The 20,853-nt window shown below is 38.2% G+C and overlaps 1 protein-coding gene across 1 annotated transcript in view; it reads right to left on the bottom strand.

The window, feature by feature from the left end:
- TFPI (tissue factor pathway inhibitor) overlaps window positions 1–20,853 on the bottom strand; it is a 165,039-nt gene that overhangs the window by 16,966 nt on the left and 127,220 nt on the right. The window contains exon 8 of the mRNA XM_053698530.1: window positions 7,353–7,532. Coding sequence (XP_053554505.1) covers window positions 7,353–7,532 — 180 coding nt within the window. The remainder of the gene's footprint in view (window positions 1–7,352; window positions 7,533–20,853) is intronic.

The raw sequence follows: 20,853 nt of genomic DNA, 5'->3' as shown, positions 1-20,853 counted from the left end.
ACCAAGATATCGTCCAAATAAGGAAACACCGCAATACCCCGCTCTCTGATTTAAGAGAGAAGGGCACCGAGAACCTTTGAGAAGATCCTTGGAGCTGTTGCTAGGCCAAAAGGAAGAGCAACAAATTGGAAATGCTTGTCTAGAAAAGAGAATCTCAGGAACTGATAGTGATCTGGATGAATTTGAAGATAAGCATCCTGTAAGTCTATTGTGGACATATAATGCCCTTGCAGAACAAAAGGCAAAATAGTCCTTATAGTCACCATTTTGAATGTTGGTATTCTTACATAGCGATTCAAAATTTTTAGATATAGAACTGGTCTGAAAGAATTCTCTTTCTTTGGTACAATGAACAGATTTGAATAAAACCCCAGACCCCGTTCCAGATATGGAACTGGCACAATTACCCCAGATGACTCCAGGTCTGAAACACATTTCAGGAAAGCCTGAGCCTTTACTGGGTTCACTGGAATGTGTGAGAGAAAGAACCTTCTCACAGGCGGTCTTACCTTGAAACCTATTCTGTACCCTTTAGAAACAATGTTCTGAATCCAATGATTTTGAATTGAATTGATCCAAACATCTTTGAAAAATCGCATCTGCCCCCTACCAGCTGTGCTGGAATGAGGGCCGCATCTTCATGCGGACTTGAGAGCTGGTTTTGATTTTCTAAAAGGCTTGGATTTATTCCAGACTGGAGAAGGCTTCCATTTGGAAGCCGTTCCTTTAGGGGAAGGGTCAGGCTTCTGTTCCTTATTCTGACGAAAGGAACGAAAACGGTTAGCAGCCCTAAATTTACCCTTAGATTTTTTATCCTGAGGCAAAAAAGCTCCCTTCCCCCCAGTGACAGTTGAAATTATAGAATCCAACCAAATAATTTATTACCTTGGAAAGAAAGAGATAGCAACGTTGACTTAGAAGTCACATCTGCATTCCAAGATTTAAGCCATAAAGCTCTTCTAGCTAAAATAGCTGAAGACATATACCTGACATCAATTCTAATGATATAAAAAATGGCATCACAAATGAAATTATTAGCATGTTGAAGAAGCTTAACAGTGCTATACACATTATGATCTGGTACTTGTTGCGCTAAAGCCTCCAACCAAAAAGTTGAAGCTGCAGCAACATCAGCCAAAGAAATAGCAGGCCTAAGAAGATTACCTGAACATAAATAAGCCTTCCTTAGAAAAGATTCAAGCTTCCTATCTAAAGGATCTTTAAAAGAAGTACTATCTGCCGTAGGAATAGTAGTACGTTTATCAAAAATAGAGAGAGCCCCATCAACTTTGGGGATTTTTCCCCAAAACTCCAATCTATCAGCCTGCAAAGGGTACAGTCTCTTAAACCTTAAAGAAGGAGTAAATGAAGTACCCAAACTATTCCATTCCCTAGAAATTCTCTAGTTTGGAGAGAGATTGTAGAGCAGACTTCACAGGGGCTGAACTTACTGAATTTTCTAAGAAAATGGGATGGAACCTGAAAGTCTCAGAGATGAGAGATGCCTTCCATAGGCCTAGATTTGGAGTTCGGCGGTAGCCGTCAAAACCAGCGTTAGAGGCTCCTAACGCTGGTTTTGGGCGCCCGCTGGTATTTGGAGTCAGTGATTAAAGGGTCTAACGCTCACTTTTCAGCCGCGACTTTTCCATACCGCAGATCCCCCTACGCCATTTGCGTAGCCTATCTTTTCAATGGGATCTTTCTAACGCTGGTATTTAGAGTCGTTTCTGAAGTGAGCGTTAGAGCTCTAACGACAAGATTCCAGCCGCCTGAAAATAGCAGGAGTTAAGAGCTTTCTGGCTAACGCCGGTTCATAAAGCTCTTAACTACTGTACCCTAAAGTACACTAACACCCATAAACTACCTATGTACCCCTAAACCGAGGTCCCCCCACATCGCCGCCACTCGATTAAAATTTTTAACCCCTAATCTGCCGACCGCCACCTACGTTATACTTATGTACCCCTAATCTGCTGCCCCTAACCCCGCCGACCCCTGTATTACATTTATTAACCCCTAACTTGCCCCCCACAACGTCGCCGCCAGCTACTTAAAATAATTAACCCCTAATCTTCCGACCGCAAATCGCCGCCACCTACGTTATCCCTATGTACCCCTAATCTGCTACCCCTAACACCGCCGACCCCTATATTATATTTATTAACCCCTAATCTGTCCCCCTCAACGTCGCCTCCACCTGCCTACACTTATTAACCCCTAATCTGCCGTGCGGACCTGAGCGCTACTATAATAAAGTTATTAACCCCTAATCCGCATCACTAACCCTATCATAAATAGTATTAACCCCTAATCTGCCCTCCCTAACATCGCCGACAGCTACCTTCAATTATTAACCCCTAATCTGCCGAGCGGACCTCACCGCTATTCTAATAAATGTATTAACCCCTAAAGCTAAGTCTAACCCTAACACTAACACCCCCCTAAGTTAAATATAATTTACATCTAACGAAATAAATTAACTCTAATTTAATAGTTACCTAGTTAAAATAATAACAAATTTACCTGTAAAATAAATCCTAACCTAAGATATAATTAAACCTAACACTACCCTATCAATAAAATAATTAAATAAACTACCTACAATTACCTACAATTAACCTAACACTACACTATCAATAAATAAATTAAACACAATTCCTACAAATAAATACAATTAAATAAACTAGCTAAAGTACAAAAAATAAAAAAGAACTAAGTTACAGAAAATAAAAAAATATTTACAAACATTAGAAAAAAATTACAACAATTTTAAACTAATTACACCTACTCTAAGCCCCCTAATAAAATAACAAAGCCCCCCAAAATAAAAAATTCCCTACCCTATTCTAAATTAAAAAAGTTACAAGCTCTTTTACCTTACCAGCCCTGAACAGGGCCCTTTGCGGGGCATGCCCCAAGAATTTCAGCTCTTTTGCCTGTAAAAAAAAACATACAATACCCCCCCCCCAACATTACAACCCACCACCCACATACCCCTAATCTAACCCAAACCCCCCTTAAATAAACCTAACACTAAGCCCCTGAAGATCTTCCTACCTTGTCTTCACCATCCAGGTATCACCGATCCGTCCTGGCTCCAAGATCTTCATCCAACCCAAGCGGGGGTTGGCGATCCATAATCCGGTCCAGAAGAGGCTCCAAAGTCTTCCTCCTATCCGGCAAGAAGAGGACATCCGGACCGGCAAACATCTTCTCCAAGCGGCATCTTCGATCTTCTTCCATCCGGAGCGAAGCGGCAGGATCCTGAAGACATCCAGCGCGGAACATCCATCCGGACCGACGACTGAACGACGAATGACTGTTCCTTTAAGGGATGTCATCCAAGATGGCGTCCCTCGAATTCCGATTGGCTGATAGGATTCTATCAGCCAATCGGAATTAAGGTAGGAATTTTCTGATTGGCTGATGGAATCAGCCAATCAGAATCTAGTTCAATCCGATTGGCCGATCCAATCAGCCAATCAGATTGAGCTCGCATTCTATTGGCTGATCGGAACAGCCAATAGAATGCGAGCTCAATCTGATTGGCTGATTGGATCAGCCAATCGGATTGAACTTGATTCTGATTGGCTGATTCCATCAGCCAATCAGAAAATTCCTACCTTAATTCCGATTGGCTGATAGAATCCTATCAGCCAATCGGAATTCGAGGGACGCCATCTTGGATGACGTCCCTTAAAGGAACAGTCATTCGTCGTTCAGTCGTCGGTCCGGATGGATGTTCCGCGCTGGATGTCTTCAGGATCCTGCCGCTTCGATCCGGATGGAAGAAGATCGAAGATGCCGCTTGGAGAAGATGTTTGCCGGTCCGGATGTCCTCTTCTTGCCGGATAGGAGGAAGACTTTGGAGCCTCTTCTGGACCGGATTATGGATCGCCAACCCCCGCTTGGGTTGGATGAAGATCTTGGAGCCAGGACGGATCGGTGATACCTGGATGGTGAAGACAAGGTAGGAAGATCTTCAGGGGCTTAGTGTTAGGTTTATTTAAGGGGGGTTTGGGTTAGATTAGGGGTATGTGGGTGGTGGGTTGTAATGTTGGGGGGGGGGGTATTGTATGTTTTTTTTTACAGGCAAAAGAGCTGAAATTCTTGGGGCATGCCCCGCAAAGGGCCCTGTTCAGGGCTGGTAAGGTAAAAGAGCTTGTAACTTTTTTAATTTAGAATAGGGTAGGGAATTTTTTATTTTGGGGGGCTTTGTTATTTTATTAGGGGGCTTAGAGTAGGTGTAATTAGTTTAAAATTGTTGTAATATTTTTCTTATGTTTGTAAATATTTTTTTATTTTCTGTAACATAGTTCTTTTTTATTTTTTGTACTTTAGCTAGTTTATTTAATTGTATTTATTTGTAGGAATTGTGTTTAATTAATTTATTGATAGTGTAGTGTTAGGTTAATTGTAGGTAATTGTAGGTAGTTTATTTAATTATTTTATTGATAGGGTAGTGTTAGGTTTAATTATAACTTAGGTTAGGATTTATTTTACAGGTAAATTTGTTATTATTTTAACTAGGTAACTATTAAATAGTTCTTAACTATTTAATAGCTATTGTACCTGGTTAAAATAATTACAAAGTTGCCTGTAAAATAAATATTAATCCTAAAATAGCTATAATATAATTATAATTTATATTGTAGCTATATTAGGATTTATTTTACAGGTAAGTATTTAGCTTTAAATAGGAATAAGTTATTTAATAAGAGTTAATTTATTTCGTTAGATAAATATTATATTTAACTTAGGGGGGTGTTAGTGTTAGGGTTAGACTTAGCTTTAGGGGTTAATCCATTTATTAGAATAGCGGTGAGCTCCGATCGGAAGATTAGGGGTTAATAATTGAAGGTAGGTGTCGGCGATGTTAGGGAGGGCAGATTAGGGGTTAATACTATTTATGATAGGGTTAGTGAGGCGGATTAGGGGTTAATAACTTTATTATAGTAGCGCTCAGGTCCGCTCGGCAGATTAGGGGTTAATAAGTGTAGGCAGGTGTCGGCGACGTTGTGGGGGGCAGGTTAGGGGTTAATAAATATAATATAGGGGTCGGCGGTGTTAGGGGTAGCAGATTAGGGGTACATAGGGAGAACGTAGGTTGCGGCGGTTTACGGAGCGGCAGATTAGGGGTTAAAAAAAATATGCAGGGGTCAGCGATAGCGGGGGCGGCAGATTAGGGGTTAATAAGTGTAAGGTTAGGGGTGTTTAGACTCGGGGTACATGTTAGAGTGTTAGGTGCAGACGTAGGAAGTGTTTCCCCATAGGAAACAATGGGGCTGCGTTAGGAGCTGAACGCTGCTTTTTTGCAGGTGTTAGGTTTTTTTTCAGCTCAAACAGTCCCATTGTTTCCTATGGGAGAATCGTGCACGAGCACGTTTTTGAGGCCGGCCGCGTCCGTAAGCAACTCTGGTATCGAGAGTTGCATTTGCGGTAAAAATTCTCTACGCTCCTTTTTTGGAGCCTAACGCAGCATTTGTTTGAACTCTCGATACCAGAGTTAATTTTATGGTGCGGCCAGAAAAAAGCCCGCGGAGCGTTAACAGCCCTTTTACCGCCAAACTCCAAATCTAGGCCATAGAAAGTAATGAAGCTCTCTGGGATGCAATATTTCACATGGGAGACAGAAGGTAACTGGAGAACAATGGGGGCTGATATAAAAGCTCAGTTTGCATGAATTACAAATTAAACCGAAATGGTTTCACTACTATTTACTTGCTTTTGTCTATATTTTAGTATATATTACTTTTCTGCTAGTTAAAATAAGTGTATTTTGTTTTAGCAAACTTCACCTGCATACAGCTGGCAAGATAAATCAGTGAGACTGGTGAGATAGCTTCAGATATACCATGGGAACTCCCTTTTCAGACCAGGGAACTGCCATTTCCATTCCACTTTCTGAAACTGTCAGATTTAATTTGCAATGCAGCAAATACAGAGTGCAGTGTAATTTGTAAAAAGTACATAGAAGTACACAAAGTATGATTCTAATTTGTGAAAGTAACAGAAACAGAAACTTTCAACGCATAATCATAATTTGTAAAATTACTGTTAGAGCTAAATCTAAATGTATTAAAATATAAAAGAGAAAGTAGAAAGCTTAAATGCAATAATACTTAAAGGCCAAAAACTGAAATGTAAATTAATATAAAATACTACTACACTATGTGTAAGTTTAACAAAACTCTCACATTATGCAGTGCTCTACTGCACTGGGCTTGTCTCTGCTTCACATACATAAATGAGAGAGATCTTGCAGTGCTAGAGTTCAGCCCTTTTTCTTATGATTATTCAGTGAGTTCAGCCCCTGTGAAGTCTGAAATGCAAATTCTCTCCAAGCTGGAGAATCCTTTAAATATCAGGGCTTAGGTGAGCCTGCACATATATTAAGTCATCTTGCACCAGTGTTTGTTGCAATGTTTACAGTAATGTTATACATAGTTGCAATGTTGACATAGACATGTGCACGCTCCTAAGCTCCTATCAGCATAAGTAGGTTTACTCATCAACAAAGGATACAAAGAGAACAAAGCACATTTTAACAGAAGAAAATTTAATTTTGACACTGTCACTTTAAAATGGCAACATTCTACTATTATTATTTTTTATGTCAACTTTTCTATTTGATACCCACACAGATAAGTTGTGTATGTAGTTTTTCATGTTGCCCTAGGTACTGGGAAATCTGCTCCCCCTAAAAAATTTTGCTCATATTTGTCTCACATATTTCTCACAACCAATGGCCAGGGACATGTGGAGGGGTCATGCAACCCACTAGACAACCTAGGAATATTGATCTGTAATAACTTAAAATATTTGGATAGCATAGGATCTGCCCCCTAAGCCCTGCTACTCTAAGAACAAGCCTAGGTCACCCTATTGGTGATCAAGTATTTAAAGCCAGTGTTTCTGAATTCCAGTCCTCAAGAGATTTGTCAGATTTAAAGAATTGAACATAGGTGGCTCCATCCATAACAATGATGCCCAGTGTTTGAGAAACAGTGTTTTACATTACATCAGATACCAAATACCACTTGCCCTTAATAAGGACAGTGGCAGGGGGTTAAAACATTTTATAAGAGTTAGTTAGAGATTGCTATTGATGGTGTAAGATCCAGTCAGGAACTTATACAATGTGTACCCTCATTATTATTTGTGTGATTGAGCATCAGTTATCTTACAGAAATAGATAGAGTCTTAAAAGACAATACAGGCAGTGCCCTCCTCTACAGGTTATGGAAGTGAGGAAATCAAAATATTTAGTGTAACATTAAATAAAATAAAATCACACACTGCAATTAATTGTGGGTAGCCATTAAACTGTAGAATATTTGTTCGTTTCATACCTTTCTTGCAGGTTTTCATGCATGATCTCCTAGACATGAAATTATTTTCATTTCCACCACAGCCACTATAAGAGAAAGGGTGACATTTTCCACTTTGATGATCAAAATAAAATCTTCTTTCTTTTGCATTGCAATGTCCTCTGTTTACAGATGGTAGGCACATGGATGGTCCCTTGTAATCTAAAGAAATAAAAAACACTACTTTCTTTGGAAACTGTAAACTTGAATTTAAAAATACTATGTTCACTGATTATTGTAATTGTTGTGTGTATGTCACAAATAGACAACAAATGTGTTGCATTTGATGCTCATAAACTATTTTATTAATTTACAATACTTTAAGTAAAAATAAAAAGACATTAACTGTAATGTAGATGTAAAAACTTTCAATACGAGACATAGACAATTAGATAAAGCCAATATTCTAACAAGCTTCTGTTGATTAAATATACTATGAACAGGAGCACAGAAGCCTAAAAAAGCACAGGCCCAAATATGGAAAGTTGAACCAATGGCTCCATAGTTTCACCAGCAATGTGCTAACAGTGTGAAAACCATTTTAAGTCAACTTTGGGGACCATGTGTCATATTATTAACCTTTTTTTTTCTTGCGCTAACCCAACATGAAAATATGAACATTTCACAATCCAATGTTCCGCACATAGAAGAATATGTTCTAATTATTGTTATATTATTATTATTATTATTATTATTATTATTATTATTATATGTTCTATACCTACATATATATACATGATTAGGTATAGATATATACAGAAAATCTATTTAGAAATACATATTTCGTTATGTGCAGAACAGTGGAATTTGAAATATTTACAGTAAATATATAGGTAAAACCTTTCTTGAATATGAATATTGCATACATATGCTTTTACATGTTTTCCTCTACTTAACCGCAAAGGGCTCAGATGAACATATACATATATATATATATATATATATATATATATATGTCTATATAAATACATATATACACATACATATACAAATACATCTGTACACATATATAGACATATCCATCTTTAGACATGTTTATGTATGTATCTCTATTTTAAACACATAGGGGAAAACGCAGGCAGGATGGTGCTGAATAAAATATCAAAAAAGTATTTTTTTTTTTTAAATGTTCATAGATAAAGTGCACAGACATGGAGCAAATAGACAGAAAGACAAGACGGCTGACGCGTTTTTTGCGCCCCCTAGTGGCGCTTACTCATAGACATACAGATTACACTCTTAGAGCTCGATGATATATTCTTCGCCAGCTCAAACCTTCTTTTTCTCGCTGATACTCGCAGGGCTGCCCCGGTGCAATGATCGTAAAAAAGGGGCAGTCCCTGCGAGTTGCGAGATGGCTCCTATTAAAAGAAATGAAGCTCGCTGGATAGGGAAACTTCGCTCCTTAGTGCAAAGTTAGCAGGGAGCAGGGGGAGCACTTTAAAATTAAAATCCTGCAGCCAATATAACTCACATTACGCTGCTTTCTGCTTATAGCATCTTACATTCGCCTATATTTTAGTATGCATTTGTTTTTCTATTGGGGTTATAAGTGTTCGTATTGTTTTGACAAAAGCTCGCCACCTTTCAGTTGGCGAGAATACGTTGGGATTAGTGAGTCATTGTCATATACGCCTATGGAACGCCCAATTTCAGCCCATTTTACGAAAAAACAACAATTAAGCTTTGCATTTTGTATTTATAAATTCAAATTTCTGTGTGATTTTTGCACATCCAGTGCACTACAATTACGATTTACGCTGTGAATATTTAATTTGATTTATTCCTGTGTAAATTACATACTAATTTTACTTTTTTGTTAACATACGATTTTTGGTGAAGAATTTTGTTACGATTTTGGATGCACCTTAACAATACAATTTTTCCCTGCTTATTTTTGTGTTCAAAACATAATTTATGTAAGAACTTACCTGATAAATTCATTTCTTTCATATTAGCAAGAGTCCATGAGCTAGTGACGTATGGGATATACATTCCTACCAGGAGGGGCAAAGTTTCCCAAACCTCAAAATGCCTATAAATACACCCCTCACCACACCCACAAATCAGTTTAACGAATAGCCAAGAAGTGGGGTGATAAGAAAAAAGTGCGAAAGCATAAAAAATAAGGAATTGGAATAATTGTGCTTTATACAAAAAAATCATAACCACCACAAAAAAGGGTGGGCCTCATGGACTCTTGCTAATATGAAAGAAATTAATTTATCAGGTAAGTTCTTACATAAATTATGTTTTCTTTCATGTAATTAGCAAGAGTCCATAAGCTAGTGACGTATGGGATAATGACTACCCAAGATGTGGATCTTTCCAAGCAAGAGTCACTAGAGAGGGAGGGATAAAATAAAGACAGCCAATTCCTGCTGAAAATAATCCACACCCAAAATAAAGTTTAAATGAAAACATAAGCAGAAGATTCAAACTGAAACAGCTGCCTGAAGTACTTTTCTACCAAAAACTGCTTCAGAAGAAGAAAACACATCAAAATGGTAGAATTTAGTAAAAGTATGCAAAGAAGACCAAGTTGCTGCTTTGCAAATCTGATCAACCGAAGCTTCATTCCTAAACGCCCAGGAAGTAGAAACTGACCTAGTAGAATGAGCTGTAATCCTCTGAGGCGGAGTTTTACCCGACTCAACATAGGCATGATGAATTAAAGATTTCAACCAAGATGCCAAAGAAATGGCAGAAGCTTTCTGGCCTTTTCTAGAACCGGAAAAGATGACAAATAGACTAGAAGTCTTTCGGAAAGTCTTAGTAGCTTCAACATAATATTTCAAAGCTCTAACAACATCCAAAGAATGCAATGATTTCTCCTTAGAATTCTTAGGATTAGGGCATAATGAAGGAACTACAATTTCTCTACTAATGTTGTTGGAATTCACAACCTTAGGTAAAAATTCAAAAGAAGTTCGCAACACTGCCTTATCCTGATGAAAAGTCAGAAAAGGAGACTCACAAGAAAGAGCAGACAATTCAGAGACTCTTCTGGCAGAAGAGATGGCCAAAAGGAACAAAACTTTCCAAGAAAGTAATTTAATGTCCAATGAATGCATAGGTTCAAACGGAGGAGCTTGAAGAGCCCCCAGAACCAAATTCAAACTCCAAGGAGGAGAAATTGACTTAATGACAGGTTTTATACGAACCAAGGCTTGTACAAAACAATGAATATCAGGAAGATTAGCAATCTTTCTGTGAAAAAGAACAGAAAGAGCAGAGATTTGACCTTTCAAGGAACTTGCGGACAAACCTTTATCTAAACCATCCTGAAGAAACTGTAAAATTCTCGGAATTCTAAAAGAATGCCAGGAAAAATGATGAGAAAGACACCAAGAAATATAAGTCTTCCAGACTCTATAATATATCTCTCTAGATACAGATTTACGAGCCTGTAACATAGTATTAATCACAGAGTCAGAGAAACCTCTTTGACCAAGAATCAAGCGTTCAATCTCCATACCTTTAAATTTAAGGATTTGAGATCCTGATGGAAAAAAGGACCTTGCGACAGAAGGTCTGGTCTTAACGGAAGAGTCCACGGTTGGCAAGAGGCCATCCGGACAAGATCCGCATACCAAAACCTGTGAGGCCATGCTGGAGCTACCAGCAGAACAAACGAGCATTCCTTCAGAATCTTGGAGATTACTCTTGGAAGAAGAACTAGAGGCGGAAAGATATAGGCAGGATGATACTTCCAAGGAAGTGATAATGCATCCACTGCCTCCGCCTGAGGATCCCGGGATCTGGACAGATACCTGGGAAGTTTCTTGTTTAGATGAGAAGCCATCAGATCTATTTCTGGGAGTTCCCACATTTGAACAATCTGAAGAAATACCTCTGGGTGAAGAGACCATTCGCCCGGATGCAACGTTTGGCGACTGAGATAATCCGCTTCCCAATTGTCTATTCCTGGAATATGAACCGCAGAGATTAGACAGGAGCTGGATTCCGCCCAAACCAGAATTCGAGATACTTCTTTCATAGCCAGAGGACTGTGAGTCCCTCCTTGATGATTGATGTATGCCACAGTTGTAACATTGTCTGTCTGAAAACAAATGAACGATTCTCTCTTCAGAAGAGGCCAAGACTGAAGAGCTCTGAAAATTGCACGGAGTTCCAAAATATTGATCGGTAATCTCACCTCCTGAGATTCCCAAACCCCTTGTGCTGTCAGAGACCCCCACACAGCTCCCCAACCTGTAAGACTTGCATCTGTTGAAATTACAGTCCAGGTCGGAAGAACAAAAGAAGCCCCCTGAACTAAACGATGGTGATCTGTCCACCACGTCAGAGAGTGTCGTACAATCGGTTTTAAAGATATTAATTGAGATATCTTTGTGTAATCCCTGCACCATTGGTTCAGCATACAGAGCTGAAGAGGTCGCATGTGAAAACGAGCAAAGGGGATCGCGTCCGATGCAGCAGTCATAAGACCTAGAATTTCCATGCATAAGGCTACCGAAGGGAATGATTGTGACTGAAGGTTTCGACAAGCTGAAATCAATTTTAGACGTCTCTTGTCTGTCAAAGACAGAGTCATGGACACTGAATCTATCTGGAAACCCAAAAAGGCTACCCTTGTCTGAGGAATCAATGAACTTTTTAGTGAATTGATCCTCCAACCATGATTTTGAAGAAACAACAAAAGTCGATTCGTATGAAATTCTGCTAAATGTGAAGACTGAGCAAGTACCAAGATATCGTCTAAATAAGGAAATACCACAATACCCTGTTCTCTGATTACAGATAGAAGGGCACCGAGAACCTTTGTAAAAATTCTTGGAGCTGTTGCTAGGCCAAACGGCAGAGCCACAAACTGGTAATGCTTGTCTAGGAAAGAGAATCTCAGAAACTGATAGTGAGCTGGATGAATCGGAATATAAAGATATGAATCCTGTAAATCTATTGTAGACATATAATGCCCTTGCTGAACAAAAGGCAGGATAGTCCTTACAGTTACCATTTTGAATGTTGGTATCCTTACATAACGATTCAATATTTTTAGATCCAGAACTGGTCTGAAGGAATTCTCCTTCTTTGGTACAATGAAGAGATTTGAATAAAACCCCAGCCCCTGTTCCAGAACTGGAACTGGCATAATTACTCCAGCCAACTCTAGATCTGAAACACATTTCAGAAATGCTTGAGCTTTCGCTGGGTTTACTGGGACACGGGAAAGAAAGAATCTCTTTGCAGGAGGTCTTATCTTGAAACCAATTCTGTACCCTTCTGAAACAATGTTCTGAATCCAAAGATTGTGAACAGAATTGATCCAAATTTCTTTGAAAAAACGTAATCTGCCCCCTACCAGCTGAGCTGGAATGAGGGCTGCACCTTCATGTGGACTTAGAAGCTGGCTTTGCTTTTCTAGAAGGCTTGGATTTATTCCAGACTGGAGATGGTTTCCAAACTGAAACTGCTCCTGAGGATGAAGGATCAGGCTTTTGTTCTTTGTTGAAATGAAAGGAACGAAAACGATTATTAGCCCTGTTTTTACCCTTAGATTTTTTATCCTGTGGTAAAAAAGTTCCTTTCCCACCAGTAACAGTTGAGATAATAGAATCCAACTGAGAACCAAATAATTTATTACCCTGGAAAGAAAGGGAAAGTAGAGTCGATTTAGAAGACATATCAGCATTCCAAGTTTTAAGCCATAAAGCTCTTCTAGCTAAAATAGCTAGAGACATAAACCTGACATCAACTCTGATAATATCAAAAATGGCATCACAGATAAAATTATTAGCATGTTGAAGAAGAATAATAATGTTATGAGAATCATGATCTGTTACTTGTTGCGCTAAAGTTTCCAACCAAAAAGTTGAAGCTGCAGCAACATCCGCCAAAGATATAGCAGGTCTAAGAAGATTACCTGAACACAAATAAGCTTTTCTTAGAAAGGATTCAATTTTCCTATCTAAAGGATCCTTAAAGGAAGTACCATCTGCCGTAGGAATAGTAGTACGTTTAGCAAGGGTAGAGATAGCCCCATCAACTTTAGGGATTTTGTCCCAAAACTCTAATCTGTCAGACGGCAAAGGATATAATTGCTTAAAACGTTTAGAAGGAGTAAATGAATTACCCAAATTATTCCATTCCCTGGAAATTACTTCAGAAATAGCACCAGGAACAGGAAAAACTTCTGGAATAACTACAGGAGATTTAAAGACCTTGTCTAAACGTTTAGATTTAGTATCAAGAGGACCAGAATCCTCAATTTCTAATGCAATTAGGACTTCTTTAAGTAAAGAACGAATAAATTCCATTTTAAATAAATATGAAGATTTATCAGCATCAACCTCTGAAACAGAATCCTCTGAACCAGAAGAATCATTAGAATCAGAATGATGATGTTCATTTAAAAATTAAACTGGATAAAGAGAAGTTTTAAAAGACTTTTTATGTTTACTAGAAGGCAGACATAGCCTTCTTAATAGATTCAGAAACAAAATCTCTTATGTTATCAGGAACACTCTGAACATTAGATGTTGATGGAACTGCAACAGGTAATGGTATTTTACTAAAGGAAATATATTCTGCATTAACAAGTTTGTCATGACATTTAATACAAACAACAGCTGGAGGAACAGCTACCAAAAGTTTACAGCAGATACACATAGCTTTGGTAGTTCCAGCACCAGGCAGCGATTTTCCTGAAGTATCTTCTGACTCAGATGCAACATGAGACATCTTGCAATATGTAAGAGAAAAAACAACATATAAAGCAAAATTGATCAAATTCCTTAAATGACAGTTTCAGGAATGGGAAAAAATGCCAAAGAACAAGCTTCTAGCAACCAGAAGCAATGAAAAATGAGACTTAAATAATGTGGAGACAAAAGCGACGCCCATATTTTTTTAGCGCCAAATAAGACGCCCACATTATTTGGCGCCTAAATGCTTTTGGCGCCAAAAATGACGCCACATCCGGAATGCCGACATTTTTGGCACAAAAGAAGGTCAAAAAATGACGCAACTTCCGGCGACACGTATGACGCTGGAAACAGAAAAGATTTTTTGCGCCAAAAAAGTCTGCTCCAAGAATGACGCAATAAAATGAAGCATTTTCAGCCCCCGCGAGCCTAACAGCCCACAGGGAAAAAGTCAAATTTTTTAAGGTAAGAAAAAATGATTGATTCAAATGCATTATCCCAAATATGAAACTGACTGTCTGAAAATAAGGAATGTTGAACATCCTGAGTCAAGGCAAATAAATGTTTGAATACATATATTTAGAACTTTATAAAAAAAGCGCCCAACCATAGCTTAGAGTGTCACAGAAAATAAGACTTACTTACCCCAGGACACTCGTCTACATGTTGTAGAAAGCCAAACCAGTACTGAAACGAAAATCAGCAGAGGTAATGGTATATATATAAGAGTATATCGTCGATCTGAAAAGGGAGGTAAGAGATGAATCTCTACGACCGATAACAGAGAACCTATGAAATAGACTCCGTAGAAGGAGATCATTGCATTCAAATAGGCAATACTCTCCTCACATCCCTCTGACATTCACTGCATGCTGAGAGGAAAACCGGGCTCCAACCTGTTGAGGAGCGCATATCAACGTAGAATCTAGCACAAACTTACTTCACCACCTCCATAGGAGGCAAAGTTTGTAAAACTGATTTGTGGCTGTGGTGAGGGGTGTATTTATAGGCATTTTGAGGTTTGGGAAACTCATGGACTCTTGCTAATTACATGAAAGAAATATTTGTTTTGTATAATGTTTAAATTACAAATTTTGTTGTGCACATTTCATATAAAAATGCAGTTTACGCCCCTTAGCGAGACACTCTGTTTTCAGGGTAAAAAATGGCTTTAGATCATTCATAATAATCTCGCCAGCCCAGAGAGCTTTCAATCATCGAGCCCTTAGTGTCCTATATATACCGACAACCTGAATAAAGTTAACCAATTAAAAACCAAAGGGCACATAGATAAAAACAGGTGAATGGATTCAGGTGATTACATGTACACAAAGGCGCTAGTGTAACAAGCAGATCCTACAGAGATATTTACAAAAGAGAATATGTATAAAAAGAACACATTTTGAGGGAACCTTAGTGTGTAACAAAACAAACTGATCAACCCTACAAGCATAGTTACAAAACATTATATATATATATATATATATATATATATATATATATATATATACACACTGTATATATATATATATATATATATATATTATTTAACACCTCAACAGCGGATCAGAATTCAATTTAATGGGATTATGTAGGAAAATGACACAAATCACTGACAGTGTATGCCATATACATCTTAAGGGCATCAATTATCAATAAAGTAATTTATGTCATACTCCTTATTCATTCCCATAGGAAGGCGTGTATTCAGCTTTAACATCCAAAATAGTTCTCTCTTTTCAAGGATTTTGTATCTATTTACTCCTCTCATTGGAACTACAGCAGTATCTATAATTTGAACAGACATATTGGCTATGTTTGTGAAATGATTCGCCACAGCAGAGTTTTTGTTGTAATTTTTGACATCTCTAGTGTGTTCACCAAACCTTTTTCTTATTTCCCTGGAGGTCTGACCTACGTATTGTCACTGTCATAGATTGCATGTGAGGAGGTAGATTACAAAAGTTGTATCACAGTAAGCATAAAAATCAGTGTTAAACTGCTGATGACTAACACTACTAGAAAAATTACAGCCCACTAAATCGTGAGCGCACATATGGACATTTTTCTTACCACATTTAAAGTTGCCTTTCTTATCTAATCAAGTTTGGATACCCTATTGTTTTTTGCCATGCTAGGGGATAACCTTTGCGCTAAAGTTCTTGTTTTTTTGGGGACAAACTTGAGATTATATATGTATGGTTTTAGAATGTCATCTCCTGAGAGGATGTGCATATGTTTTCTCAAAATCTTTACAATATCATCATATTGTTGGGTATATTCGGTCGTGAATACTATGGCATCTTTAAAGTTACTTTCTCTGTAGTTCTTGGATTTTACATCCTTGTATTGACTCTTTTTGTATGATTTAACTTCATTACAACATTTTTCTAATGGGCCTTCCTTATATCCTCTACATATTAATCAACCACATGGCAAGCAAGAGAAAAAGACGAAGATGGAGAAGTAAAAGGCAAAGGAAAACACAAAAAGAAATGACAATCCTAAATAATGACCATTCCAATAGTGTGGAGAATACTAACACAGCCAATTGTGATGGTTTCAGTGTTATAAATCTTTCTAAACACATCCTTTCTAATGATTAAAATAGGGTTTTGTCCAAAAGTTTAGGCTTTGCCCCTACTAGTAAAGTTTCAAGTTTTAACACATTATTAGACATCAATAAGTTTGTGCAAAAACTTGCTTTAAAACGTTTTTTTGCTTTAACTAACACAAATGAAGAAGCATCAACAGTTAATGAAGTATTATCCCCTGTGGGAACTAAAGAAAAAATGTCACATTTGTCATTTAGTGATGCTTGCACAATAGCCACATTAACAGATTTGTACAGTGGAGTCATAAGACAGATGACACCCCAAGAGTTACAGAGCCCTAAAAAAATCAGACCAGATTTTTATCCAATCAATTATAGACGCCCTATTTTCTTTCATGTAAATGGCAAGAGTCCATGAGCTAGTGACGTATGGGATATACATTCCTACCAGGAGGGGGCAAAGTTTCCCAAACCTCAAAATGCCTATAAATACACTTCCCACCACACTCACACCTTAGTTTTTACATACTTTGCCTCCTATGGAGGTGGTGAAGTAAGTTTGTGCTTGATTTCTTCTATGATAAGCGCTTCTAAGTATTTTGAAGCCCAATTCCTCTCAGAGTACAGTGTTTGTCAGAGGGATGTGAGGAGAGTATCGCCTGTTGATTTTTATGGTTTCACTCATGGGAAATCTTTTCAAGGGATCTCTGTTATCGGTTGTAGGGATTCATCTGCTACCTCCCTTTTCAAATTGACTATATACTCTTATACCATTACCTCTGCTGATAGTTTTCAGTACTGGTTATATTTGCCATGAGTCAGGTCTATGTGTATTTCCCTTTGCAGTCTAACAGTTTTAGTATGGGAATTATGTTTTAGGAAGTTATTTTTTTATATTTTCTTACCTAGGGTTTAGTCTTTTTTTTTCTAATTTGACTTGTTTTTCCTTTATTGCGTCATTTTTTGCACAAATTTGCGTCTACAGTGTCGCAAGTTCGTAAGTTCCTGCATCTTTATTGACGTTAGGTTGTTTTGCGCAAAGTTGTGCTTGTTATGACGCGAGTTGCGTCATTTCCGGATGTTGGTTGGCGCCAAAAAGTTTTTAACTTCTCTTTGCATCGTGTGTCATACTTGGCGCCAAATATTTTTTGATTATACTACCCCACTTTCTTTATGCTCCTTGCTGTCTTTATACTCTAGAGGGCTATGCTGTTTGCTTTTCTGCCTATTTAGCATATGCATTTTTTCCCATTCCTGAAACTGCTATATGAGGAAACTGGATATTTTGTTTAAATGTTATTTTTTCTTTTACATTTTGAAAGATATCACAGTCTGATCCTGTCTCAGAAGCTACTGTAGGAACCATGCTGCCTGAACACAGTTCTACTAAAAGCTAAGTGTATCTGTTGTAAGCAAGCTGAGATTATATCTCTGGCTATATTATGTAACAGTTGTCATGATAATCTTTTGCATGCCGATAATGTTTCTATTAGTACTAGTACAGCGTCTGTTGTTCCCTCAACATCTAATGTACATTATATCCCTGTTGATATGAAAATTATATTGCTGATGCAATACAGAAGGCTATGTCTGCTATTCCACCTTCTAATAAATGTAAAAGGTCTTTTAAAACTTCTCATAAAACTGATGAAATTTGTATTGACCGACAACATACTGAAATATCCTCCACTGAAGAGGATCTCTCTGGTTCAGAAGATCCTACTTGAGACATTGAAATTGATAAATCTTCTTATCTTTTTAAGATTGAATATATTCAGTTTTTGTTGAAAGAAGTATTGGTTACTTTGGGTATTGAGGAGTCTGGTCCTCTTGATAACAAAACCAGTAAACGTTTAAATTCTGTTTTTAAACCTCCTGTGATTACTCCTGAGGTTTTTCCTGTTCCAGATGCGGTTTCTGATGTGATTGCTAAGGAATGGTCTAAACCTCGTGCTTCTTTTAATCCTTCTTCTAGGTTTAAGAAGTTATATCCTTTACTAGTGGCTAATTTGGAGTTTTGGGAAAAAGTCCCTAAGGTTAATGGGGCTATTTCTACTCTTGCCAGACGTACTACTATTCCTATGAAAGATAGTACTTCTTTTAAGGATCCCTTAGAGAGGAAGATGCTATTTTTAATATCATCAAGATTGATGTTAAATCTATGTCTTTAGCTATTTTAGCTAGAAGAGCTTTATGGCTTAAATCATGGAATGCCGACATGGTATTTAAATCTAGATTACTATCTCTATCTTTCCAGGGTAATAATTTATTTGGTTCTCAGTTGGATTCTATTTCCACTATCACTGGGGGGGAAGGGAGTTTTTTTGCCCCAAGATAAAAAAATATAAGGGTAAATCTAAAGCTTCTAATAGTTTTCGTTCCTTTCGTCAGAATAGAGAACAGAAAACGACTCCTTCCCCTAAGGACTCTGGTTCCAATTGGAAGCCATCTTCAAGTTGGAATAAATCCAGGCCTTATAAGAAACCAAAGCCAGCCCCCAAGACTGCATGAAGGTGCGGCCCTCAATCCAGTTCAACTGGTGGGGGGCAGATTTAAATTATTGCAAAACATTTGGGCAGATTCTGTTCAGAATCAGTGGATTCAGAGCATTGTCTCTTAAGGGTATTGAATAGGTTTCAGAATAAGACCTCCTGTGAGAAGATTCTCTCTCTCTCTCACGTTCCAACAAATCCTGTGAAAGTTCAGGCTTTTCTGAAGTGTGTTTCAGATCTGGAGCTTTCAGGGGTGATTATACCAGTTCCGCCTCAGGAACAGAGTCTGGGTTTTTATTTAAATCTATTCATTGTCCCAAAGAAAGAAAATTCATTCAGACCAGTTCTGGATCTGAAGTTTTTGAATCAGTTTGTAAGGGTCCCAACTTTCAAGATGGTGACTATAAGGACTATTCTGCCTTTTGTTCAGCAAGGTCATTACATGTCCACAATAGACTTACAGGACGCTTATCTTCACATTCCGATTCATCCAGATCACTATCCGTTTCTGAGATTCTCTTTTCTAGACAAGCTTTACCAATTTGTCGCTCTTCCATTTGGCCTAGCGACAGCTCCAAGAATCTTTTCGAAGGTTCTTGGTGCCCTTCTATCTGTAATCAGAGAGCAGGGTATTGCAGTGCTTCCTTATTTGGATGATATCTTGGTACTGGCTCAATCTTTTCATTTAGCAGACTCTCACACGAATCGACTAGTGTTGTTTCTTCAAAGACATGGTTGGAGGATAAATTTACCAAAGAGTTTCTTGATTCCTCAAACAAGGGTCACCTTTTTAGGTTTCCAGATAGATTCAGTGTCCATGACTCTGTCTTTGACAGACAAGAGACAAATGAAATTGGTTTCAGCCTGTCAAAACCTTCAGTCTCGATCATTCCCTTCAGTGGCTATGTGCATGGAAGTTTTAGGTCTCATGACTGCAGCATCGGACGCAATCCCCTTTGCTCGTTTCCATATGAGACCTCTGCAGCTTTGCATGCTGAATCAATGGTGCAGGGATTATACATCGGATATCACAATTGATATTCTTAAATTCCAGCATTCCACTCTCTCTTGACTTGGTGGTTAGACCTTCATCGTATTGTTCAAGGGGCCTCTTTTGTTCGTCCTTCCTGGACTATAGTCTCAATAGATGCAAGTCTTTCAGGTTGGGAAACTGTCTGGGGATCTCTGACAGCACAAGAGGTTTGGAATCCTCTAGAGGTGAGGTTACCAATCAGTATCTTAGAACTCCGTGCTATTTTCAGGGCTCTTCAGGCTTGGCCTCTATTAAAGAGAGAACTTTTCATTTGCTTTCATGCAGACAATATCACAACTGTGGCATATGTCATTCATCAGGGAGGGACTCACAGTCCTTTAGCAATGAAAGAAGTATCACAGATACTTTCTTGGGCGGAATCCAACTCTTGTCTAATTTCTGCAATTCATATCCCAGGTGTAGACAATTGGGAAGCGGATTATCTCAGCAGTCAGACTTTACATCCGGGGGAGTGGTCTCTCCATCCAGATGTGTTTTTTCAGATTGCACATATGTGGGGTCTTCCAGAAATAGATCTGATGGCTTCCCATCTAAACAAGAATCTTCCCAGATACCTTTCCAGGTCCAGGGATCCTCAGGCGGAGATGGTGGATGCATTAGCAGTTCCTTGGTATTACCAACTTGCTTATATTTTTCTGCCTCTAGTTCTTCTTCCAAGGGTGATCTCCAAGATCATAATGGAACAATCGCATGTGTTTCTGATAGCACCAGCATG

The sequence above is a fragment of the Bombina bombina genome, chromosome 1 (genome assembly GCF_027579735.1).
Source record: "Bombina bombina isolate aBomBom1 chromosome 1, aBomBom1.pri, whole genome shotgun sequence".
Taxonomy (NCBI): domain Eukaryota; kingdom Metazoa; phylum Chordata; class Amphibia; order Anura; family Bombinatoridae; genus Bombina; species Bombina bombina.
This window is presented reverse-complemented; position numbering and strand designations above follow the sequence as displayed.